General features: G+C 45.4%; 1 protein-coding gene across 1 annotated transcript in view; it reads right to left on the bottom strand.

The window, feature by feature from the left end:
- The window catches only part of LOC147748523 (E3 ubiquitin-protein ligase TRIM39-like), a 409,493-nt gene that overhangs the window by 244,166 nt on the left and 137,830 nt on the right, over positions 1-27,497 (bottom strand). The window contains exon 3 of the mRNA XM_086962828.1: positions 13,642-13,860. Within this exon, the coding sequence (XP_086818954.1) occupies positions 13,642-13,860 (219 nt within the window). The remainder of the gene's footprint in view (positions 1-13,641; positions 13,861-27,497) is intronic.

Genomic DNA, 27,497 nt, shown 5'->3' with positions numbered 1-27,497 from the left:
TCTCACCTAGTTAATAGTAACCGAAGGTTTCGGTATACGTAGCTGCGAGGGTGGAGACGATATGACAAAGGTCAAGAAAATGAGGGAAGGGCGAGTCTGGCGTTTAATTAAATGGTCGCCGGTGCATTTCCCTGGGTGCCTTTTGAATCTGTAAAAAAGCCAGCAATGTCCAATTTAAGTTGGAGCAAGTCAACGGCTTATTACAGGCTGGGCAGAGGTAGTTAAAAAGGCTTACCGCAAAGACTAAATGAGCGCGTGGGCACTGCTTGAACATATCACAAATGCGACGGAATTCCTGGGGCCTAAAACGACAAGTAGTAAGCATTTTTCAGGCTGATATTTTACGATTACGGCGCAAGGTCTAGCTAGCGATTATCAGGACTTACCGCCATAAGTGCGGAGGCGGCGGGAACAATTTATTTTAAAGAATAAGCTGCAAGGTAAAGGGGGATAGGCATTAATCTAGCTGTTTAAGAATGCGGCCTATGATAGACAAGAGGGTTACGATTCCATTACTTACTTGGGATTAGTCCAAAGACCTTTTGCACGGCAGCGTTTAGGTTAGCGCTATACCTCGGCTCATGCGCAATGGCTAGCAGGGGCGAGGCTACTCTTGGTTTTTAAGCTAGCCGGATGACCGGTAACGCCTTCGTTAGGTGGATGGGGAGTGACGAAAAGCATGGACCGGAGTCAGGATTTCAAGCATAGATTCCATGCGAGAAAAGGGGGTGGGAGTGACACTAGTTAGGTGTAAGGGAAAGATACAGTGTACTAGCAAGTGACACTGAATTACAGTTTGAAAATTTCGCTCAATTCATTGAGCCCGGATGTCGCTGTGTCAAATTTGACTATGAGAAAAGCTTCTCTTTTAGATAGTACCAAATTTTGGTCTCCTCATCGAGGGTTTTTTTCGATTCTTGAAATTACGGTCCATCTAAGGTCACTGACTTCATGTTGCATACGCGTCCAATGTTGCACCAGTGGGGCGTTTTCAACTTTCTTTTTTAATCTGGATTTATGTTGTGAGATACGTTGACGTACCTCTTGATTCGTCTTACCTATGTATAAAAGGTGGCATGGGCATATAATGCCATATACAACAAACTTGCTTTTACAGTTGCTGAAAGCATCATGTTTCCAGGAAACACCATTATTTTGAAAAAGGGAGCCTTCCAGGGTAGATTCACAGCACAGGCAGGTACCACATTTGTGATGTCCAAGTACGGGGGCATTCCCATCATTTGACGCAATGTTGCAGGTTTGGGAGCTGGCATAGCCGCTCGGACTATAGGATTGGCAATATTGTTTTCTTTTTTGAACGCAAATAGGGGCTCATCTACAAGACTTTCATCTAGATTCTTCACTAGATGCCAATTTTGTTTTATAACCTTTTTAAGCTGGTTTGCATTGGGGCAATAGGTGGTGACACATACTTGTCGTTTCAACTCGGGCTTGTTTTTACGTTCCAGGAGTGTCTCACGTGGGGTCCATTGGGCTCTCTTCATACAGGTCTTAACAAGTTTTTTAGGGTACCCCCTATCACAGAGCTTGGAAATCAGATTTTCTGAGTGGTATTGGAAATCTTCTTTAAATGTACAGTTTCTGCAAACTCGCAGAAACTGCCCATAGGGGAGGTTTTCTTTAAGATTTCTAGGATGATTGCTGTCAAACATCAGGGACTTATTAAGGTCAGTGGGTTTGACATACAATGTAGTTGCTAATTTCCCTTCTGATGGAAAGACCTCCACGTCAAGGAATGCAATCCTGGTTGTCGACTCGGTCAAGCTGAACTTTATGTCAGCAGTCCTGGCATTTAACCATTGATGAAATAGTGTTAGAGTGTCGCTGTCCCCTGTCCATATCATGAACACATCATCAATAAATCGGAGCCAAGCTCCGATGTATTGAAGAAATGGATTGTTATTGTAAATGTAAGCGTTCTCATACATTGCCATGAAAAGTACTGCCAATTCTGGTGCAAAGGGGCAGCCCATAGCTACCCCCTTGACCTGATAGTAGTACTCGTTGTTAAAACAGAAATAGTTCTTCTTTAAAGCAAACGCTGCTAGATCTACGAGGAATTTTGTGGGTACCCGCATAGGCCTAGGTCTGGAATCTAAAAAATAGGTAAGTACTGCTACAGCTTCATCCTGGGGGATCTGTGTGTACAGTGACGTTACATCTAAGGTAACTAACCTGTCTCTGTTTTCACAAAAGTCAATGTTCTCCAGTTTTTTGATAAAATCTGTAGTGTCCTGTAGGTAGGATTTTACCTGGTGCATGAATTTCTTTAGGAAACAGTCTACGTATTTCGCTGCCGGCTCTAGCACCGAACCACATCCTGCCACGATGGGTCTGCCAGGCGGATGGTCTGGGTTCTTATGAATTTTGGGCAGTACGTAGAACATAGGTACTTTAGGATGTTTAATTTTTAGATATTCAAGTTATTTGGGACCAACAAAACCCTGATCAAATCCTTCTTGTACAAGAGCAAAAAGTTAATTCTGAAGGTCAGTAGTAGGATCTTTATTTATCTTACGGTAACAGCTAGGATCCTCTAGCTGTTTCATTACCTCTGTGGTGTAGTCTTTACTGTCCCACACAACTATAGCACCACCTTTGTCGGCCTGCTTGATTATTACGGTGTTATCATTCTTTATGTTGTTTAAAGCGGTCATCTGTTTCTTGGTGGTATTAAACTTTACAAATTTTTTCTCTTTTTCCATGGCCGATATCGCAGACAAGACACTTTTCTCAAAGATCAAAAGGTCTTTAGGAACTTTGCTGGCTGGAGGGCAAAAGGTAGATTTATTTTTTAAGCCTGTAACTTCTACTTCTGAGCTGGGATGGTGCAGTGAGATAAATAACGGTGATGGATCAAGCCCTGATCTTTGGACTGGGTAAGAGTGGTCTGCTTAATTCAGACACTCTGTTCATCACCACCCCCTTTTCTGAATAATTTTTGTCCACCATAAGCGTGGAAGGGTATACTCAGATGTGAGTCCCTTGCTCATTGCACCATCAGGATTCAAGCAAGCCGGGACGAAGACGGCTGAAATGCCAGAAACCGGTCCCCGGTAGCTTGTTTCCTTCCCAGTATAAGAATTGGCTTGGTAGTTTGGTCTGCCCTGTTCCCAAGATGCACTGGGCCAGGGTCAGACTAATTTGCATATAGCCAAGTTCTGAGCTGGGATGGTGCAGTGAGCTAAAAAACGGTGATGGATCAAGCCCTGATCTTTGGACTGGGTAAGAGTGGTCTGCTTAATTCAGACACTCTGTTCATCACCACCCCCTTTTCTGAATCATTTTTGTCCACCATAAGCGTGGAAGGGTATACTCAGATGTGAGTCCCTTGCTCATTGCACCATCAGGATTCAAGCAAGCCGGGCCGAAGACGGCTGAAATGCCAGAAACCGGTCCCCGGTAGCTTGTTTCCTTCCCAGTATAAGAATTGGCTTGGTAGTTTGGTCTGCCCTGTTCCCAAGATGCACTGGGCCAGGGTCAGACTAATTTGCATATAGCCAAGTTCTGAGCTGGGATGGTGCAGTGAGCTAAAAAACGGTGATGGATCAAGCCCTGATCTTTGGACTGGGTAAGAGTGGTCTGCTTAATTCAGACACTCTGTTCATCACCACCCCCTTTTCTGAATCGTCTCGAATCTACCATCAGGATTCAAGCAAGCCGGGCCGAAGACGGCTGAAATGCCAGAAACCGGTCCCCGGTAGCTTGTCTCCTTTCTGGTGAAGAACTGGCTTGGTAGTTTAGTCTGCCCTGTTCCCATTATGCACTGGGCCAGGGACAGACTGATTTGCATATAGCCAGGTTCTGAGCTGGGACGGTGCAGTGAGATAAATAACGGTGATGGATCAAGCCCTGATCTTTGGACTGGGTAAGAGTGGTCTGCTTAATTCAGACACTCTGTTCATCACCACCCCCTTTTCCGAATCGTTTTTGGCCACTATGGGTGTGGCAGGGTATACTCAGACAGGAGTCCCTTTCTCACTGCCCCATCAGGATTCAAGCAAGCCGGGCCGAAGACGGCTGAAATGCCAGAAACCGGTCCCCGGTAGCTTGTCTCCTTTCTGGTGAAGAATTGGCTTGGTAGTTTAGTCTGCCCTGTTCCCATGATGCACTGGGCCAGGGACAGACTGATTTGCATATAGCCAGGTTCTGAGCTGGGATGGTGCAGTGAGATAAATAACGGTGATGGATCAAGCCCTGATCTTTGGACTGGGTAAGAGTGGTCTGCTTAATTCAGACACTCTGTTCATCACCACCCCCTTTTCTGAATCGCCTCCGCACTTATGGCGGTAAGTCCTGATAATCGCTAGCTAGACCTTGCGCCGTAATCGTAAAATATCAGCCTGAAAAATGCTTACTTCTTGTCGTTTTAGGCCCTAGGAATTCCGTCGCATTTGTGATATGTTCAAGCAGTGCCCAGGCGCTCATTTAGTCTTTGCGGTAAGCCTTTTTAACTACCTCTGCCCAGCCTGTAATAAGCCGTTGACTTGCTCCAACTTAAATTGGACATCACTGGCTTTTTTACAGATTCAAAAGGCACCGGCGACCATTTCATTAAACGCCAGACTCGCCCTTCCCCCATTTTCTTGACCTTTGTCATATCGTCTCCACCCTCGCGGCTACGTATACCGAAACCTTCGGTTACTATTAACTAGGTGAGAGTCACATTGCCTTCTAGATTCCCATTCTCCAAGCTTCCACCAGAACCCCTTTTGAATTCATATTGTTCTTTCCCAACAGGTAAACGCACGTCACTCCCCACCCCCTCGGCCCGCCTTCAAGAAAACTTTCTTATTTGACATACAAGGTAAGTAACATGATGTCTCCCTTTCATTCCCCCTGCCTCCTAGTTTTTAAATCCACATCCCAACTGATTTCGCTGTATAAATTTTTCAGATTTGGACACAGCCCACCTCCATAGACCTCCGAGTCCTTCTGTCCACCAGACATTCTTGCTTTTTGGTAAGCTGATAGAGGAGACAGTGGTACCTGAGATAGGCACCTGATGTTGTGATTCAGTGATTCAGCTTATTTGATCCTAGATACTTAACTATCCTTTCTCTTTTCTGTTTTATCCTTTGTACCTTGTTTAGATACTACCCAAGGCCCTGAAGAGAATCCCTAGAAAACCAGCGGGATTCGAAACGCGTAGGCCCTTGCCATATTGTTGTCTGCAGGAGCGATAAGCTTTTGAAAGGATTTTTGCTTACCGCTTACCCACGTACATTACCTCTATCTAATATTTGTACAAAGTTTAGTGATGCTTTGATTTAAAATAGGAATGTACTTAGTGAAGAATATTGCTTTGTAATACTACTTTAAAATTGTTTCGCAGACTTTGGCCTCTTTTCCTTGTTTTCTTTCTGTCCTGTGTTCGTTATTGCATTGCAAATATATTGCACATTTTTGTAGTTATAGCATCTTCCCCTAGTGACTGGTTGAATGTTTTTGTATGCTTGTGATAGGTCTGATATGATGAATGATTTTTGAACTCTGTTTTTTCCTAGTATGTATTATGTGTCCATCTTGAATATGTAATTTTGTACAAAGATTTTTTACAAGATATGTTTTCTCTTTAATAAATGCTAATAAAAAAAGCTATTAACTAGCTCCCGGTCTTGAATGTTGTTTCAAGGTCTGTGAGGTAATTAGAGTATGCAACTTATTCATATCAGTACTGGCAATTCTCTTTTGTTGTTTGCTACTAAAGAAGCCATCAGCCGACCCCACCGACCTCAAGAACTACCGACCCATCTCGCTGCTCCCGTTTCCTGCAAAAGTCATCGAGAAGACCGTCAAAAAGCAGCTGGCCGCCTTCCTCGAGACAAACGGATCCCTCGACCTCTCGCAGTCTGGCTTCCGGGCCAACCACAGCACCGAGACCGCCCTGATCGCAGCAACGGATGACATCCGAGCCCTGCTCGACAACGGAGAAACTGCGGCCCTCATCCTCCTAGACCTCTCCGCGGCCTTCGACACGGTCTGCCACCGTACCCTAGTACAGCGCCTCAGCAACGTCGGAATCCAGGAGAAGGCACTTGAGTGGATCACCTCCTTCCTCGCCAGAAGGACACAGAGAGGCGGCCTTCCCCCGTTCAGATCAGAAGCCACCGAAGTCATCTGCGGCGTCCTTCAAGGCTCCTTGCTCAGCCCAACCCTCTTCAACGTCTACATGAGTCCCCTCGCAGCCATCGCACGCCAGCACAACCTTATCATCTCCTACGCCGACACCCAGCTGATCCTCTCCCTCACCAACAACCCCACCACCGCCAGAGCCAACCTACACGAAGGAATGAAAGAGGTAGCCAAATGGATGAAGAACAGCCGCCTGAAACTGAACTCGGACAAGACGGAAGTCCTCATCCTGGGATCCTCGCCCTCCGCCTGGGACGACTCCTGGTGGCCCCCCGCCCTAGGCAGCGCACCCAAACCAACAGACCACACAAGCAACCTGGGCTTCATCCTGGACTCCTCCCTCTCCATGACCAGACAAGCCGACGCCGTCTCCTCGTCGTGCTTCACCATCCTACGCAAGATCTTCCGGTGGATCCCCACCGAGACCAGGAAGACGGTCACCCAGGCCCTCGTCGCCAGCTGACTGGACTACGGCAACTCCCTCTACGCTGGAACCACCGCCAAACTCCAGAAGAGACTCCAGCAGATCCAGAACGCCTCAGCACGACTCATCCTGGACATCCCCCGTCGCAACCACATCTCCGGACACCTGCGACCTGCACTGGCTCCCGGTCAACAAGAGAATCACCTTCCGTCTCCTCACCCACGCACACAAAGCCCTGCACAACCAAGGCCCAGGATACCTCAACAGCCGCCTCAACTTCTACGCTCCCAAACGCCAGCTTCGATCGACCGGCCACGCCCACGCCGCCGTCCCCCGCATCCGAAGAGCCACCACAGGGGGAAGGTCCTTCTCCTACCTCGCCGCCAAGACTTGGAACACCCTACCGACCCACCTCCGCCTGACCCAGGACCACCTCGCCTTCAGGAAGCAGCTCAAGACCTGGCTGTTCGAGCAGTAGCGGACCCCCCCTCCCCTAGCGCCTTGAGACCCTCCAGGTGAGTAAAGCGCTATACAAATGCTTTGATTGATTGAGTGAATCAAAGTTGTGAAATAGCAAATATTGTTCTATAGGTGGCTACAGGATACAAGGCCATACTTATTGACTGTAAAATGGGGTAAATCCCTTTTTTGTTTTTTTTGCTATAGGCAGGGGGGTTAGTGGGTATTTGAGACACTTTGTTGCGCATGGGGACTGGTGGGGGGAGCTCAGAATGGGCGTCTTTGATAAGCTGTCAATCACTCTGGGACAGCAAGGAAGGGGGAGATTCCTTTTCACAGGTACTGGGGTGGGGGAGGGGGTAGGTAAGGGAGGGGGGTTTGGGAGGGTATAAAAAGCCACAACATTGCTAAATTCATTTTGGCAAAGAATCAAGGGAGGTGCATGCAAATATGATACTGATGATTGATGATTGGATTGGGCTAACAAGGTTATTTTAATGTTAGAATTTATTTGTATGGGCTGGAATGTAGCAGGACTGAATCAAGCTGTTAAGTGACATCTGGAAGCAGAAGAGTTACGAGTATTTAAAGCGCACTTTTGGGGCTTGTGGAAACGCATATTGCATATAAGGATAGAGCATTGTTAAAACAATTAGGATAGGATGTTGTTGTATGTACATCACAGACTATCTCTATTCGAGGGGTGGCTATATTAAAATCTAGGAGATGCCCGGTTCGCGTCATTAGGTCACTTGCGGATTCCAAAGGTAGATGGGCAGCCTCTCAAATTATGATTTATTGGCAGATGTATTCAGTTTGCATGGTATATGGGCCAAATACGGACTGTCCGGATGTTATATATCAACTAAGTTACGAGGCCTATTGGAATGGGCTGGTGATAGGATTGTTATGGGTGATTTTAATTGTATTTTGGACCGAAAAATTGATACTACAAATGCTGGTGCTCCTGTTAGAATGTGTAGGACTAGGGCTGCAATTGTAAAATTGCTTCACCTGCATCAGTTAGAAGATTCATGGAGGAGGTTATTTCCCAACTTACCCGGCTATACTTTTTATTCATTTCGGCATAAACACTACTCTAGGATCAATATAATTTTTGCTAATACCACTTTAGAGAACGCATTTGTGGCAGTATGCCCAAAAATTACATCCAAACACAATCCGGTTATGCTAACGGTTCAGTTGCAGTCAGGAGTTTCAGAGATCGATCAAGGATTTTACTTTTCCCAGACATCTCCTTAGCAATCCAGAATATGTGGATTTTATGCGTACAGTACTACATTACATAGATAACTTGAGCTCAACAGGTATAGCAACAGTATGGGACTGCTTAAAAGCCTCTGTTAGAGGGACAACGTTACAATATATTATCAAACAAAATAGGCATAGTCATTGCCAGATGGAGCAGGAACAAAAGTTTTGTTTGGAATTGGACCGGCAGGATCCTACAGCTATCGGCACTCAAAATATGGATCAGCAATTGATTTACCAACAGGTAGTCGAGGTATGGGCTAAATTAAAAAGAAAGCTTAGGGATAAAAATTGCAAACAATTTTAAAAAGTATAGAGACAAACAATATGAATACGGTGAAAGGGTGGGAAGACTTGGCTAATCAAATTGCAGACCAAAGGGCTAAATCACAGGTCAAACAAATTATTGGCATAGATGGTCTGGTTTATACTCGGGCCAGGGATAATGTAGAACAATTTAGGGCATTCTATACTGATTTGTATAGCGACCTGGCAGGCTTGGATTCACAAATCGCGGCAGATTATATACAAGAGTCTACATTGCCAGTACTAGATTCAATGCTCTCCGAACCTATGCAAGAAGACATAAGTCTGGGGGAAGTTGAGGAAGCAGTTAATTCTTTGCCTAATGGCAAGGCAGTTGGGGAGGATAAAGATTCTGCTTGAATTTGATAAGATATTCAAAAATAAACTGGTCCGATTTATTTAGAGTTATGTAACGCAATCATGCAAAGAAAAGAAGTTCCCCCTTCCTGGAACGTAACCAATATTGTTGTTTTCCCGAAAAAGGGGAAACCCATAGATGATATGAGTTCTTATAGGCCCATAGCGTTGATTAACGCGGATATAAAACTTTTCTAAAATCCTTGCATTAAGACTTGCTCCGTGATACATCTATTAGTGTCAAAGCAACAACATGGCTTGGTTCCCGGAAGAGACACTGCAGCACATATTAATTGTGCGATTGCTGCATTTGAGGTTTCAGGTGAACTAGGTTTGCAGCTTGGGATGCTAATGTTGAATGCCAAGAAGACCTTTGACAGAGTGACCTGGGGTACCTTATGGGTCTCAATGTCTTCAATGGTCCTCGGTCAAAGGTTTACCTCGGCGGTACAGAAACTGTACAAGAACCCAAAATCTGCTATTCAGCTTAATGGGCATTCCTCTTCCTTTTTTTCGGTCCAAAGGGGTACGCAGCAGGGGTGTCCGCTCTCCCAGGTATTGTTTGCTATCTACATTGAGTCTTATCAAACAATCATCACTGAATACTGATATCTATCCAGTTAATTTAAATGGGACGGATCTCAAACTGACTGCTTACGTGGACAATATCGCTGTTTTTTCGACAACACCAGTTAATGCTATAGGTGCAATCACTTCCGAAGCACAGCGATTTGGCTACTTTTCTGGCTATAAATTAAACCTTAATAAGACAGAGACTATATTAAACTTTCAACTCGAGAGGCCCCCAAACGCCTTAGAGGTCACAAATACGGCAGTCTATCTAGACGTTTGCCTTAGTAGTCAAATTAAGGATATTATTGCATTAAATTATGAACCACTATTGATGAAGGTAGTGACAAAAGTGCGCAGTTGGCATTGGTTACCCCTTTGTATATATGGGCAATGCAACATTATCAAAATGAATGTTCTTCAGAAGTTTTTGTATTATTTCCGCACAATCCCATTGAAAGTCCCATTCACTTTTTAAAACGTTTGGATAGTGCTGTCGGTAGTTTTGTCTGGGGATACCGGCGGGCCAGGAGAGCTATCAGTTACTTAAAACTACTGTATAAGCAAGGCGGTTTCAAACTCCCAGATTTTTGCTTATAATTTTCAGCTGCATTTACTGGGCAAATACAGAGTCTAATTAGTGGACTTTTAAAGAACCATAGTTGGCTTCTGTACCAACTGGCTGAAGGTAAAAATATTGGGTTTCTATTGCACAATACACTCTACCCAAACTATTACAAGCGAGTCAAATTCAAGGTAATTAGGAATGCTACTAACATGTTGCGGTGAGGGGGAATCCCATGTTCACTAGTATATTTCATGACCGTGTCAGACAGGAATGGCTAGGTCAAGGCATGATGCGATTGGGTCATCTATATGATGGGCAGGGTTTTAGATCTTTTACATCATTGAAAGAAGAATTTGGTCTGTCGCATACTCACTTTAAGTATCTACAGGTGAAGGACTACTTTATTCACGGACAGGGCTATCAGAATTGAATAGTCCATCTGAGACTTGGTCTATTTTTTTCAATACTACCAGGCAGGGGATTATAGGACGAACCTACCAAAAGCTTATCGGTGTCATAAGCAATGGTCTACAAATTGCTGCAAAACTTAGTCGGATTTTTAATTGTAACATTACTGTAGAAGAGATACAGGAATCCTTAGAAACAATTGACTCAGCTGCAACTTCAATAAGTCATAAGCTACAGCAATATGGAACAATATTCATGCTTTATTATTACACTCCAGAGCGAATTTCAAAATGAGGCAACAATGTCGTCGCTGATCAATCATTTTGCCCGAAATGTCAAGAATATGCTGCAAATCTTAATCGTATGTTGCTTGCATGTCCAAAGTTGAATTAATTCTGATCCAGTATAGCTCTTGTTCTGGAGACCTGGTCTGGATATGATAACCTCTTTTTTTATCCTCTGGAAAGAGCTGATAATGGGAATATTTTTTGAGTTGGGTCGCCTTACGAAACCTTTTGTTTCTATCGTCTCCGCCTGTGCACGACTGTGTCGCCCGCTCTTGGATCCAAAGTACGAGTCCACGTATTAATGAATTTTGGACACTGCTAAGGGAAATTTATGAAATGAAGATGGCATTAGTTAAAACTCAAGGACATCGGTCCCGACAAAGATTTAATAGGATATGGTCCTGTCTCCAATGGGATTAGGGATTTATTGGATTTTTTTTCTCATGTTTTTCTTTTATAGTATGATCGTCTTTCTTTTTCTTTTCTTCCATGTCTATTTATGTGCCCTACCTACGTTTATGTTAAAGAGTATCAAAGTGGTATTTTTTTTGCAGTTCTTTTGTAAAGTATCTGTTTGTGGCTTAAAATAAAAAAGATCAGTCCACTAGGGGGCATCACCGTGACTCTCCACCAACTGTTGTAGTACATCCAGTTTCAAGTACTGTTAGTGCTGTAGGGGAGGCCACTACCAGGATTCTTGCTATTAGTCACTTAAATGTAGCCAATAGATAAGCTTCATGGAAATTTGCTGGTTTGGCCTCCAAATAGTCAAACTTAAATTGGTGAAGTTTTATCAAGAGCCCTGAAGTCTTGTGTTTCCATGAAACTTGCCTGACAGCCAGTGCATTGATAGATGTTTTACTACCCACTTTACCCCTGCGTTACCAGGAAATGCAGAAGGGCTAAAGGAGGTCATATCATGTTAATCTCTCGCATTCCCGGCTGGGTTAGCATGGGCCAATTTTGAAACTGCTACTAACACATAATAAATATTGCTATTGTTAGTTCATTATCTCATGATTTAGAAGACAGTCTAAATAGCCTTATTGGCAATTGCTGTATCCTTTGGGAGATTTAAACATATAGCACTGCAAATTGTCTGCAGTGTCTTGCGTTTTCCTGGGCACATAAGGAGACTTTCAGACACTAGATTCTGAAATTGCTCTTCGTGACAAAATTCTTTTGATGACTTATTCTCTCACGTCTGACCCTTCCACCGCCTTTCTGCAAGAGAAAATCTCTTACTTGAAGGAACTTAAAAAGTCCTTCCAATAAAGCTTAAATTGATTTTTCATCTCATCCAAAGAACGAAGCCTGGAGATAGAGAAAAAAAAACAGCCCACCCAGTCAACCCCACCAGTGATCCACTAAAGAAAAAAAAAAGAACAATAGAAAACTAAAGTGATCACTTCAACCACATCAACTCAATTAAGGGCTGACTGCTTCAATATATGCCCCCTTTGGGCCAAAGATAACTGGCAGTTATACACGCAGTAACAGGACTGACAAGCTTCACAGTCCTCATCAGTAATGAATAGATCTAGATTATGAAAAGCCCACGTGCAGGTCATACTCAAGCAGTGCCTTAGAGACTTAACTCCCTCCAATTTAGGGTTGAAGTAACGGCTACCAATGAGGGAATGCTCCAAGTGTGTCTAGAAGAAACAAGCCAACCAGCTATTTGTCAGGATCCTTGTGTAAGGACTGTAGTAGGCATGCAACAAAGTAACCAGAAACCCTCGAACTACTGTTTAGAATCAGGGGTGACCAATTTTCTATCATGTGAAGCCCTTGGAGGGATGGATTACTAGATATGTATTTCATTAACAATTGCATAGATTTACTACTAAGAGCAAAAGTTGTTCAATTTCCTGAGTGTTTGATATGCAAGTAATGCTAGTTTTCACTGCCACCAAGCACTCCAATAAAACGGTATTCATCAGATCCTGGAAAGAGTTTATTTTTTCTACCAAAGGCAGTAGGGGAGGGATCAGGATACACACTTTAGAAAAAGGACTGGTAAAGATTCCAGGAGGAGCACTTGGGGTGCATATTGTTTTGTCAAAGCACATAGATCCAGAGATTCTGCCTGAATGTAAACCCAAGCTGTGAAGTTGTGGATTTTCAGCAGTACTGGAGAAATGAGACACCATGGACCCTTGACTGCAGAAGGCAAGAACGCTAGTCATCCTGTAAGTGACCATCCAGGATGTGATTGCCAACCACTTAGGCCAAGACCTCCTGTTAGAGTAGTTTTGAAGTTAGGGGACGCTGAAAGATGAGAATTTTAGCTCTCACAAACAAATGTAAATAAGAAGAAACTGAGGAGAAAGAAGCAGTAGACATTCTGCCCAAACGTTCAAGTTACGGACAGGATTAAAGGCTGTAATAAGGAGCTACTAACACCAGAGACTTGGAAGTGCATGTACCCATTTCGAAGCACAAATTATAACGGTCCAGCTCTATATTAAGTTCCAAGGGCCCGGTGCTCCTGGAAGCCGGTGTAAATGGTTACACATGAATGCCAGAAGTACATTTACAGGGCATCTATTAGGTTAGTGGCTCCCATTTAGGGTAAGTAAGTTTATCCCACATAGTTATTCTTAAAACCCGGAAATGCTTCAACCCTCCTAAGACACCATCAGCTATCCTTGTATTATGATAATGTCCTGCAATTAAGGTAGAACCAGTCTGTATATTTGGTTAGGCAGTCTGCATGCACAGGCACAATGTACATAGAACTCATCTGAAAAATCCTACATCTATTTCACAATGACGTGAGCACGCACATACACATTACACAGAGTACTGAACAGTATCACGGAGTAATTTACCTTCAAGAGTTCCGATGCTGGTTCTTGGCACTTCTTTTCAATCTCTACCACCAGGGATTCGAGATCAGCTATTGGACGTGAGAGTGCTGCTTTATCAGCTTTTTCTGCCTCAGTCATTTTGTGAGCCATGTCCAATTTGGTCTGTTCTTTTTTTCTCAGGAGCCTGCGTAGCTGTTCAATCTCGGCCACAATTTTTTTCATCTCAGTTCCCAACCTCACCTGTCAGCAGAGAAAAAAGAAAAAAGAAAAAAGAAGTTGGTTGGATGTGAATGTTCAAACTTAATACCAGCCTCAACGTGCAAGACAGAATGGGCTGGAGGAGCTGTAAAACAGCAGAACTTGGGGAAATAGGCGATTTGTCACTACTCCGTTTCCTGTGCTCCGTCCAAATTTTCCTCAACATAAAAAATATCTAAAATCAAAAGCTTTGACAAGCCTGGTGCAATTGTTCGTAGTGCAGCTTGGTAAGGTAGTTGGCAGACCAACGCATCCACTGCACACCTAGTTTGAATGGGCGAACTGTGATTCGCATCTCTAACTAGCATGCTTCCAAGGACACGAATACTGGCCACTAGAAGTACTTTTAACAGCGCATGGAGACAGCTTTAGTGTGTGCTAATAAGTATTGTTTTTAGTGTCAAGTAGGAACTTATTCAAACAAATTGTATGCATATCAAAATAGTGTTCTTTACTTACCTGTGGCCTGCCGGGATTAAAGCCTACATATTATCAAATACCCATTCCTTTCAATTAGTATCTGTAGAAGATGACCCAACTAGTAGGTATATTCAAAATGGTTCGGGAGATGCTTTAAAGTGTTAAGCCTATGTAGCAATGCTGCACATTTAGCAACGCCTGGGTTAGTTCCATGTAGCAAAGTTGCACAGTTCCTTACATTGCCCTCTTTTCTGCACAACATTATTGCGGTGACCTTTTGCACATATTCGTGTATGTGACAATGTTGGATTCGTTTCTCGGAATCTAATTTTGTTTACACATCCTGCATCACGATGCCTCGAACACAAAGTACAAGGCCTTTTACACACAATGTACAAATGTCGTTCTATCTTTATCCATGGGGAGCCAGGAGAATCTACATATCCATAACATTACTAATCTATACCTACATCACAAGGATGCTTTTTATTATAAATAAGCATCTCATAGGATTAGTAGAGGAGGCACTACAGCTGACAGAGGGTCCCTGCATGCGGAGGCTTCACCACGCAGCGGTCTGACATCTCGGCTAGGAGTGTCCAGTTTGTGACCAGGACGGGGGTCCTACAATATTTTCCGCCAGGCAATGGGTTGAAATTCTTAGCAATACACCTACACACTCTAGGTACACATAGTAGGGCGTGCATAGTAGGAGTATGCCAGATTACTACCTTGTATTATATGCCTGCATATATACACTGTTTTAGCACCATGGTGGAACAGTATCTATTTACTCTTTTGGCGCTTGTAATCACTTTCATCTGCTCCTCTCAACTGATCACAGCATATGTATACTATACAAGAATAACATTGGTTCAATAAATATATTGAAAACATCCCATTGTGTATTCTCTGTATATTTCTCTGATAACAAGTAAGCACGAGTGACCTAAATCTAAATCTGGCACAACACATTCACTCTGCCACTCATGAAAAAGGTCATAGTCTTGATCAAATGTGGTCTTCAAATCTCTTACTCTCGCCCCCTGTTATTACACCTTGTATATGGTCGGATCATCATTTAATCCGATTTGCTATTACCATTAAGCGCTATATTAAATCTCTACCCCTGGCAGGAGGTGTTACCAGAAAATGGAAAGCCATAAATTCTCTCGCCCTTACAGACACCTTGATATCTACGTTACCTACAACCTGCAAGGATGTAGATATCATGGAAGGAAAAATTACGGACTGGTTACTAGCAGCCACAGACGTTCATGCACCCCTAGTGAAATTCACTCGTACATGTGGTGGGGATGCTCATAAATGGTTCACCTCTGACCTAAAGAAATTAAAACTTGATTTGCGTCAGAAGGAAAGGAAATGGAGAGCTAAATATACCTCGCAAGATTAGGAGGAGTTTGTCACAGCCCGTAGAAACTATCTAAAAACTATTTTAAAAAGTAAAGCTGACTACTTCTCAACTAAAATACTAAATTCTCAAAACAAATCAAAGGACATTTTTAATATAGTAAACGACCTATGTAACAGTGAGAGAGCTGCCCCCATCCAGGTCCCCACTCAGGAACTCTGTAATTCACTTAAGTTCTTCATAGATAAAGTCTCTACTATAAAGAGGAGCATCCATAGTCTACATAGTGTGGAACCTATAGATGACATCTATAATAATCCTCAAATCCTTGATGTCCTCCCCCCTAATGACTCAAAAACTCTATCGGAGCTTCTTGTCCGGGTTAAAACAGGATCACCAAATGACATCTGTCCACCACATATCTTGAAAGAGATCTGCCTGGCCCTACCAACGACAATTCTTCCATTCTTGAACGATTCTCCCTCACAAGGCAAGGTCCCTTGCAACTTCAAAAACGCTACGATTGTCCCACTTATGAAAAAACTTGGAGCAGACCCCTCAGATATGGCCACCTATAGGCCTATCTCCCTTCTCCCTTTCCTGTCTAAATTACTTGAGGCCCATGTGTCTAGATGTCTCTCAAACTTTATTGAACTGTCAGATTATCTAGAACCGAACCAAGCTGGTTTCTGTCCCTCACACTCTACGGAGTCTGTGATCCTCGCGGTCCAGGATACTCTAAGAATTAATGCAGACAAAGGCATCCATCAGGTTTTGGTACTCCTTGACTTGTCGGCCGTGTTCGACACGGTCGACTATAATATACTGTTGAACCGTGTCGAGCAGGCCGGCCTCAGGGGTCCCGCTCTCAGATGGATAGCGTCCTTTATTACCAATCGGACACAATCAGTGAGACTTGGAACATTTACAGCCCCAAGGATATCTTCCTTCTGCGGGGGGTGCCGCAGGGTTCATCGCTCTCACCACTTTTATTCAATCTTTACCTTCGACCCTTGTTACATTCTCTAAAGGACCGTAAAATTACCATCTTTAATTATGCTGATGACCTGCAGTTGATAATCCCCTTGAACTCCCCGGACTCTGTTGTCGAGTTTCAGGCAACAATGTTACATATACAGCATTGGATGGATTTAAACCATCTCAAACTCAACCCGGGCAAGACTGAATTAGTATTGCCCGGGAAGAGTGAGCTTAGCTGGGGCCGTCACTTCTGGCCTACCGATATAGGCTCTCCTCCTATGGCGTCTGTGAGAAGTTGGCCTGATATTCAGTGTTCACTATTCTAGTGATCACTATGTATCAGTCCAAACAACCCTTATTGATGTTCGGTTGTAAGTCAACCGTAGACCAGCTATCCTAGTAGCATGGACAAGAGCAGTCTTTAGGCTAAACTCTAGAGGGCGTGTTAAGCCAGCTGTTATACCATCACATATACCCCTTGAACACCAAGTGAAAGGACACCACACAAGTTGGTATGAAAATAAAAGGATATTTATTTAGAACACAACAACCCTGGACTCTTTATGAGGACAGGGTGCTAAGCGCAATACAAAACTTATGAAAATACTCAAAGTCGCACAATTTACACAAATGCCCGAGGGGCACGAAAAACCATATGCTACCAAAGTGGAATGCGAAATTACTAGCAGGTAAGTACTACTCTAATAGACTTTAGGATCGCTAGGACTTGACTACTGAACCTTCAGATTACTAGCAGGATGCCTAGGGGGATCGGGTGCAGAGTGTGCACTCTCACGCGGGATGCGGGACAAAGTCTATGGATGGTAGATTTCGTAAAGTTAGTGTTATCGGACGAATCCGACTAGGTAGAGCTGAAACGAAAAAGGATCTGAACCCTTGGATAGTGAGGCTATGCTGGAGCACCGAAATGCGGAGGTTACCTAGCCCAGGGGCTGCGGCTGCATAGGTCTGGAAAGACGTCGGGAATCCTCGTTGCAGTCTATGGAGCCTGAAAGAAGAAGTTGCTGGCAGGCGACCAGTGAAGAGATTCGGAGGGATCCAAGCCTGGATCGATGATGGAGGATACCTGTAAGCAGAGGGGACCAAGTCCTGAATCACTAGCCAGTGATCAGATGGGCACCAGGATGGCACCGGATGGAGTCACCTCGACCAGGTGAGTGGGCGACGCTGGGCTCTGCAGTCTCACGGACCAGGAGGCGTTGTCGGCGACCAGGATGGAGGTGCGAGCTGTCCCACGAAGGTATCTGCTGTCGACGTCGCTGGACCCAGTATTGGGGCAACAAGTCTTGGCAAATGCAAGCCCACGCGGTGGACTTAAAATGGCGTCTGGAGTGGACCAGGAGGGTCCGGGGTGATCCTCTGTTGGAGGGGAGCAAGGGCCAGTCTGGAGCAACCAGACCAGCGGTGTTTTCGTCGTGGTGCATCGTCAAGAGGGCCACAAGCCAGCAGGCAAGTAGCCGGACAACGCGGTGAGCAGCAAAGAGCAGAAGGGCCCCACGCAGATCTGGTGGATGCTGGGGGGCTGGACTTCGGTGCTGGAGCTGCTCAGGGTTAGGGCTTCTCGAACCCCAAAGCACTCACTCGAGGATCCCTCGGCGGTCGTGCTGGATAAGCGTCGTGCAGTTCTGAAGATGGCCGGTCCCTCGAGGTCTCGTCACACCCACAGATCTCAGCTGGGCTGATGATGTAGGTAGAGGTCAGAGGTGCCAGGGAAGCCGGGTCTCGTCGTGCTGGTCGGTCGGATTCCGGAGGAAGGACGTGCAGCAAACCGCAGTGTTCTTAGATGGTGCCTGCGGGTGCAGGGTGACTACTCCTTAGTCACAAGGGAGAAATCTTGAGAAGAAGTCTTGAGTTCCTTTCGTAGAAAGTAGTTTCAGGATTCAAAGATGATCTAATTTGGAAGGGGGCCCGCTCCTATCTTTATACTAGGAAAAGGGGCTGGCACGCGACTAGGTCCTGCCCATGGGTGGGACCAGGAAGGGGGGTGGTTACACCCCTTTCCCATGCCGGACTTTTCCCAGCTCAGGGGCTGGTGTGCCCCTGGAACTGGTTCTAGCCGGCCTATGCATAGTGAGCACCGGGGTGGCACTTGCAGTCACCTTCCTCTAAAGCCCTGCCTACCCAGGATACACAAAACCCTGTCTGGGCGGTGCTAGCACCGCCCCTGACAGGAAACCCTTTGTCCAAGCCTCCCTCGCTGGAAGGACTCCCAGCAGCAGGAGGTCAGACTTGTGTCTGTGGTGACAGCATCCATTTTGTGATGTGGAGGCTTGAGTTAACTTTAACCGGGGTTCACAGTTACATACATGTCGTGTCCCTCTAGAAGGGTGGAAGGCTAACCCCGTCGCCAGAATTGGCGAGGGGTTAGTATTCCAATTCGTATGACACCTTACTCGACATGTTTTGATAAAGCGATACCAGAGTTGGCATATAACCGCGAGGATTATAATGCACTTAAGAGTATATGGTATGCGTTATCATGGAACAGCTATTAGGACTTGGTTCCGCAAGCTGCAAACGGGCTCAGCTCATGCCAGAGCACCATCTCACATGATTCCAAGCACTCTGCCTTCAGGATTGTTAAGGCCTGCCATAGGAGTGACTGATAGGAATCTATATGTCCATTTTAGGGTTAGATATAGGTATACTATATCTAAAGCAAAGGGTGATTACACCACCTTGCCCCAGCTGTCGTACAGCCAGTTGTGTCAGATTTAGATGGCCAGCCAGGGGTGGCATAATACATGCTGCAGCCCCTGGTAGGCCCTGGGTACACCTAGGCCCTGAGTTACAGGGTCTGATAAGGGGGCCCAGTACCAATTAGATATGTACCTAAGGTACATGGAATCCATTTTACAGAGAGAGCAGTAGGCCTGGGGCCCTGAATAGCAGGGTCCCAGGTCAACTAAGTCGGAAAACCAGCAAAACACCAGGCAAAAAGTTGGGGGCAACCATAGTCAGGTATCCACACTCCTACAGCGTCCAACTCGGTCAAAAGCTTGGGGGTGATTCTTAGTGCTGACCTTTCATTTAAAGGACAGGTGGGAGCTGTGGTATCCTGTAGCTTCTTCCAACTAAGAAAAATGAGGAAAATTACACATCTACTGATCCACTCAGCACTTGTGCAAGTGGTAATAGCCCTTGTACTCTCTCGACTGGATTTTTCGAATGCCCTGTATATTGGTCTTCCAGTGGTACTCTAAAACGACTCCAGATGGTCCAAAATCAGGCGGCTAGACTGATTTGGAAACAACCTAAATGGCAGTCAGCAAGGCCTGGCATGGAGAAACTACACTGGCTGCCGATGGCCCAAAGGATTGCCTTTAAGACAGGATGCACTGCTTTTAAAGCCCTACATGGCAATGGTCCGAAATTCATAAGAAATATGATAGTCAACTATAAGCCCCAGCGCAACTTACGGTCTGCCCATCTCAGCCTAGCCACCACCCCTTCGTTTAACAAAAAGAGGCAAGGAGGCAGCAGCTTCTGCTATCTAGCGGCCACTTTCTGGAATTCTCTCCCTCGGTCTCTTAGAAGTTGTGACAATCTTTTGGGCTTCAGAAAGCTCTTGAAAACATGGCTCTTCAAGCGGTCCTATTTTTAGGAATTGTACTTCTGTCTCCTTGAAATAGCGCCATAAAACCTATGGGTGTACGTGTGCTTTAAAAATAATTATTAACATAACATAACTGAGCAAAAAGTTCTAGATCTGTTACCACGATCCCCTAAGGTCACGGGTGTCATGTTCAGTTGTTGCCAGAAACCATTCGCTCTCGGTTCGGGTTAGCAGGGCTCATGGTGGCACTGTGAGCTAGTCTAGGCCAACATATGCTGCGGGGGTGCCAGGAATCAGACTAGTCACCTTGCCCCAAAAATGTTGTCCAACAAAAGCACAAATCGTATGGATTAGACTGAACTACACGACAAAGTGCTGCCAACTTTGGTTGGGTTCCTATTTTACGTTCTACTGGAGCAGTTCAGTTGTGTTCTCAGAGACTCCTACTCCCCTCCAAACCGAAGACGTCCGCGGTGGGAGGGAAATCCACCTCAGCTGAGTACCAATACGCCATGTATTGGCTGTAGGTTATTCAAGCTTGTAGGGTAAAACTTTCCACATTGTGCTTACCCCAGCTCCATAAATTCATCCACTAATTTCTTTTCTTTCAAACAATGTCGGACATTGAGGAAGAAGGAGCTTTTTCACAGAGAACTGCAGACATGCAGTTACTATGAAATTGTTACAATATGGTCTCCAGGCTATGGGTGGAAACGTTACCTTCATGGTTGAGGCACACAAATCATTCAGGTCAGAGGTATTATTTTCCTGGGTTAAATTCCCCAATTGCTCGCACACAAGTTTCACACATACAGCGTAGATGGAACATCAGATGAATACACTCCATGTGAGGAACTAGAAATCCCTCTAACTTAACAAGATCATAGAAATTGGTTAAAAGGCGCCCTCCACACACTACAGAAAATGTTATACTCAGTCCGCTCAGTAAAGAAGGAGTGACATGGCCAGTCTTAACTGCTTTTACACAGCATCGTAAACAGCTAATTTAACTGCAGCAGAAATGCATACACCATACAGAGATTTTGTAAAAATCTACAGAAATCTTACAGTTCAAAACACTCAGTCAACCAGCGAGGATTGCTCAAGCTACACAACTCCAATTGGCTACCACGGTTTTATCAGCCCACAAACACTGAATACAGTTATGTTAAAGATTCCCACCAGTCAGGAGCAAATTCCGTTCTGGACAGCACCAAAAAAAAAAAGCCAGCTTGAAGCAGTTTTCCCCCCAAACGGGCATGCAGAAAAACCACAGAATAATTACCATTTGCTTGTCAATGGGGATGGTCCCCCAGGGGAAAACTGTGCCATTTGAGGTACAGTCTTCGCTGCCATTTATACCAGAACACATGGTACCCCCTACCCTGGTTGTCTTGCCAGAGGTACTGAAACAGGTACAGAGTATGGGGCAGCACCTTCCCTGGACTAGGGAAAGAAAGCAATGGGCAATGTTCCAAGTATCAGCCAGTAACAAAGGGGGAGGCAGCAGCATTGGAAATACACCAATGCCTGAGGGAGTTCACTCCTGCACAGCAGGAGCGGGAAATGCCTATAATTTTTTGAAGAAACATATGTTACGCTAGGTAGAGATAATTTGGGAGCCAGACATGGCAAATCACTAGTTAAGAGTTGTTCTGAAAAGGATAACTAAGCAAGAACCTGCCTCTTCAAAGAACAAAATGGGACAATAAACAAAAAAATACAAATCAAATTACAATCACAGGGTCGGTCTCCTCAACAGGAAACCACTGAGAAGAAACGCAACCTTAGAAATAGTGATAACATTAGAAAACCTGACCGGTATCAGGATACATGTTCCTCTTTGGCGTCATCAGATATGCGTCCATAGACAGGTGTACAGTCAGTTCAGAAGAGAAAGTGAAACCACAGAAGAAATCACAATACTTATAAGACTACATCATTAAAAAAGACAAAATCAATGACTCAAAAACCTAAATTAAAAAAAGAAGGTAACTGGGATTAAAAATAGACATGCCCAGGCTGCTGAGGACTCTGCTTCTGAACAGGGAATGGGCAGCGAGTATGCTAGACAGCGCTGCAGAAGTCACAATAGCTCTTCCGGAACCGAAAGTATTATTTTGCCTCATGCGAGCCGAGTGAGTATATTTAAGTGGGAACACCGGATGCTAAGAGAAGTGTCTCACATCGTTTATATGAGATAATGCTCCAGTTGGTGGGGAACATACCCAGGAACAGCAAGGCTCTCTTTTGGGAGAACTTGACATATGGTTACGATATTGTTTTGATTGAAAAGGATTGGCCACCTGAGTTCGTAGTGGAGTGCCCAAACAGTGAAATGATGATTTTTCAGCCCTTTTTCAACCTCATTCCAGAATTAGTTAAACATTTAGGCCAAGAAATAGGCATTCGTGCTAGCTCCTGCGCTATACCGTAACCATGCTTGGTGGAAAATTGAATCACAGCAACATGAAATCAGCGCCAGGAAACTCATGGTGACAGCGCGCTCAACAAATGCCCATTAACATAACATAACAACATTAAAATCAACTCAAAAACCCCATAGGCAGTACCCTAAAAAACAAGTTGGAGAAATCCTAGAACAACTTTAAAATCAAGGAGTAATAGAAAATTGCACCTCAATGGATGACCCATTGTTTACTGTAAGGATTCAGGATAATTCATACAGTCTAGTATTAGACTAAAGACATTTAAACACATCTACTCGCACATTTGCAGAATAGCTCTGGGCTGTTTTCAGCCAGAGTAACAGTTACTTCAAGATTTTGATGAGGAGGCATTGTCCCATGTAGACAATATACCTGACAGATGATGAATTAATGAAACACTTGGAGAGAGGAGACCATATAATTCTGGAGTTTGTTCACCTGGGCTACAAATTTAATTAAAAAAAAAATTGACCATCATAACATTTTATATTTAGGATGTGAACTGTCAATTGGGGGCAAAAGTCTGGCGAGCAATTTTATTTTTGAAAAATGTGCATTGCTCCAACCTCCAACGACTTTGAAAATACTACAATCCATTTTGGGATTTTACATTTTTTGCCATACCATACATTTTGGATCATGCAGAACGGGTAAAGCCATGCTACGATTTGATTAGACTGGACTTTTAAATAACACATTGGATATATGCACATACACATGTGTAAACACAACCAACCTGATTTGCATAGTCGCTGGACTAACCAGGTACACCTTCATCACTTTGAATGAAGGTGATACAGCACCTAGAGCATACTTATCACATTTGTACACAAACGCTGCACCAACAGATAATTCTCATAGCAGTACAGACTGCGGGGGAGAGGGGGGGGGGGGAATAGGGGGAAACTAACTAGCACAGGGGAAGCGCATAGTTGTGGTTTCCCATGTACTGACTGTAGGAGAGTAGGGTCTGCAGTCCTATGATCACCCAGACTTTTTGCTTTTGTTTCACTGGTTTACGACTTTCTCGGGCTGTGGGCCTGCCAATCAGACCCACAGCCTAGCTGTTCTCTCGCTAAAGTGATGTGTGTACCCTAGGTGCATTACCCAATTGGAACTGGGCCACCCTGTCAGACCCTGTAACTCAGGGCATCGGTGTACCCAGGCCCTACCAGGGGCTGAAGCATGTATTATGCCACCCCTGGCTGGCCATCTAAATCTGACACAACTGGCTGCACGACAGCTGGGGCAACGTGGCGCACTCGCCCGTTGCTGTAGGTATAGTATCCCTATACCTAACCTTAAAATGGACACCCGAGATCCTATCAGTCACTCCTATGGCAGGCCTTGACAATCCTGAAGGCAGAGTGCATGGAATCGTGTGAATTGGGCTCTGGCACGAGCCGAGCCCGGTTGCAGCTGGCGGAACCAAAACCCAATGGCTGTTCCATGATAACGCGTATCATATCGGTAACTTCGGTATCGCGTTATCAAGACATGTCGTGTAAGGTGTCATACGAATCGGGATGCTGCCCCCTCTCCAATTCTGGCGACGAGGTTAGCATTCCGCCCTTCTAGAGGGACACGACATGTACGTAACTGTGAACCCCGGTTAAAGTTAACTGAAGCCTCAGCTCCACAAAATGGACGCTGCCACCACAGACACGAGTCTGACCTCCTGCTGCTGGGAGTCCTTCCAGCGAGGAGAGCTAAGACAAAGGGTTTCCTGTCAGGGGGCGGTGTTCGCACCGTCCCAGACAGGGTTTGTGTATTCTGGGTAGGTAGGGCTTTGCGAGAAGGTGACTGCGGAGTGGCACCCCGGTGCTCACTACGCATCTTCCGGTTAGAACCAGTTCCAGGGGGCGCAGCTCCTGACCTGGGGAAAGTCCAGCAGGGGGAGAGGGGTGTAACTACCCCCCTTCCTGGTCCCACCCCTAGGGCAGGACCTAGTCATGTACCCACCCCTTTCTTTAGGATAAAGGCCGGAGAGGGGACCCTTCCAAATTAGATCATCTTTGAATCAAGAACTACTTTCTACGAAAGGACATTCGAGACTCTTCTCAAGATTTCTCCCTTGTGGCTAAGGAGTAGTCACCCTGCATCCGCAGGCACCATCTAAGAACTCTGTGGTTTGCTGCAAGTCCTTCCTCAGGAATCAGACGACCCAGCTCGACGAGAACCGGCTTCCCTGGCACCTCTGACCTCTACCCACATCGTCAGCTCAGCTGCGATCTGTGGGTGCGACGAGACCTCGAGGGACCGGCCATCATCAAAACCTGCACGCTTTCTTAATCCAGCACGACCACCGAAGGAATCCTCTGGTGAGTGCTCTGGGGTCCGAGAAGCCCCGATCCTGAGCAGCTCCAGCACCGAAGTGCAGCCTCCCAGCATCTCCACGATCTGCGTGGGGCCCTTCTGCTCGCCGCTCAGCCCGTTGTCCGATCACTAGCCGCTGGCTTGTGATCTCCTTGACGACATCCGACAACCAACGCTGCTGGTCTGGTTGCTCCAGACCGGCCCTTGCTCCCTTTTTCCAGAGGAGCACCCCGGACCCTCCTGGTCCACTCAAGACGCCATTTTAGGCCCACCACGTGGCCCTGAAATCTGCCAAGGCTTGTTGCCCCAATCCTGGGCCCAGCGACGCCGACAGCATCAACCTTCGTGGGACAGCTCGCACCTCCATCCTGGTCGCCGACAACGCCTCCTGGTCCGTGAGATTGCAGAGCCTAGCGTCCCCACTCACCTAGTCGAGGTGACGGCCATCCGGTGCCTTCCTGGTACCCTCTGACTACTGGCTAGTAGTACGAACTTGGTCCCCTCTGCTTTCAGGTATCATCGATCTCTGATCCAGGCTTGGATCTCTACGAACTATTCATCACTGGTCGCCGGCCAGCAACTCCTTCCTTCCGGCTCCTGGCTCGTCAGCGAAGACCCCCGACGCCTGTAAGACTTGTGCAGCCGCAGCCCTTGTGGCTAGGTAACTCCGACATTTCGGTGCCCGCATAGCCTCCTTACTTAAGGGTCCCGAGTCCCTCGCTTCCGACTTGCCTTATCGGGTCCGCCCGAGACCAGTAAACTTTCCGTGCCCTCGGGCACTTGTTTTAATTGTGCACTTGAAGTATTTTCCTAAGAGTTTTGTTCTGTGCTTAGTACCCTGTCCTCATAAAGAGTACAGGGCTGTTGTGATTCTAATAAATATACTGTTTATTTTCATAACACTTGTGTGGTGTCCTTTCACTTGATGTTCAAGGGGTATGTGATGGTATAACAGCTGGCTTGACACGCCCTCTAGAGTTTAGCCCGAAGACTGCTCGTATCCACGCTACTAGGATAGCTGGTCTAAGGTTGACTTACAACCAATCACCATAAGGGTCGTTTGGACCGATGCATAGTGGTCGCTAGAATAGTGAACACTGCATATCGGGCCAACTTCTCACACTGACCTTAAAGGCTTTTACAAAAGGCGAGCGTTCTAAAAGCTAAAGCATTACATCCACAATTTATACAATGGGCTAACTATCACTGCAACATATGTAGAATACAGATTGGATTCTACATTACAAACACAAGCATTTTTGCAGTGCAAACAAGAATATCCTTTATCAAATGAAATAAGGCTTCAAGATTAATAGGATTACATAATCTACACTGATGCCGGAGGAACCAGATAATATTCCGCAGCATGCGAAATCGTAAAGGGGTGCATGCATGATTGAGAATTCCATCCGGTAAAGACTTGCATGCAGTCCCTTAGGGACAGCACAGCTGGCCAAAGTCAGTGTCCTGATACTGGCACTGCAGAGTACGGATCATGGACTCATTGTGTGATTCGTATTATTGTGTCCGGTCATAACGAATACCTTCACTACTGGGGACAGAATGGATTTTGAGATTCCAAGGGTTGCACAATCAAGCGCAACATGCTTTAGGAGCAAGTGGCAAAGCTGGAACTATGCTTGACTCAGGCTCATGCAATTCACACATTGAGTCGTCAATGTTTTGGCGTTCATGTTGCAGGGAATTCCATAGCTGATGAAGCCGCTAAGGCAACAGTTCCCACTGCTGCTGCAATCATTTGTTCTAGTACGAGATTAGACTGACATCATGGTGGCTGTCAATGCTGCATGCAACGACACCCACCTGCCGAAAGGCTTTCCACGCAAGTACTACTACAAGTTATATGCACAACATTTACCGGATGCTCCGATTCCAGGAGTGGGGGGGATCGCGTTATACCAAACACTGATCACAGATTAGGTTTAATATTAGCTGCACATTAGGGTCTGGGATTCAGCACACACAGATAGTACTGATAGAATGTTATTGAAGCAGCGCTACTGGTGGCCTGGTCTTTTAAATAGACTAACACTTGGTCCTCAGATGTGACATCTGCCAGCAGATGAAGGGTTCCACTATAGCACATCCACTACATACACCTTTAAGGATCTCAATCATGCCTCTGGCCTCTGTATTTGGATCACTGCAGCCCCTTACCCTCAGACGGGACTTACAAGTACATCTTGGTGGCAGTTGATTAATGCTCCAGATTCCTGTGGTATGGCTAAAGTGGTGGGCGGACACCCGAACTGTTATAAATACGCAATTGGCATGCTACATTCCGACCAGGGACTGGCGTTTAGCTCTCTGGCTTACAAAGCAGCCATGGGAAGTTTGGGTGTGACCTTGCGGTACTCCTGCCCCTACCATCCTGAAGGAAATTGGGTAGTTGTGAGCAAAAACCATGAATTAAAGCAGTCCTTAACAGCTAGAGAGCTAGGCTCAAGTCGCAGTTGGGTCCATCACCTATGTGGGGTCCAGA

This window comes from Lissotriton vulgaris, chromosome 1_1 (assembly GCF_964263255.1).
Source record: "Lissotriton vulgaris chromosome 1_1, aLisVul1.2, whole genome shotgun sequence".
Classification (NCBI taxonomy): Eukaryota; Metazoa; Chordata; class Amphibia; order Caudata; family Salamandridae; genus Lissotriton; species Lissotriton vulgaris.
This window is presented reverse-complemented; position numbering and strand designations above follow the sequence as displayed.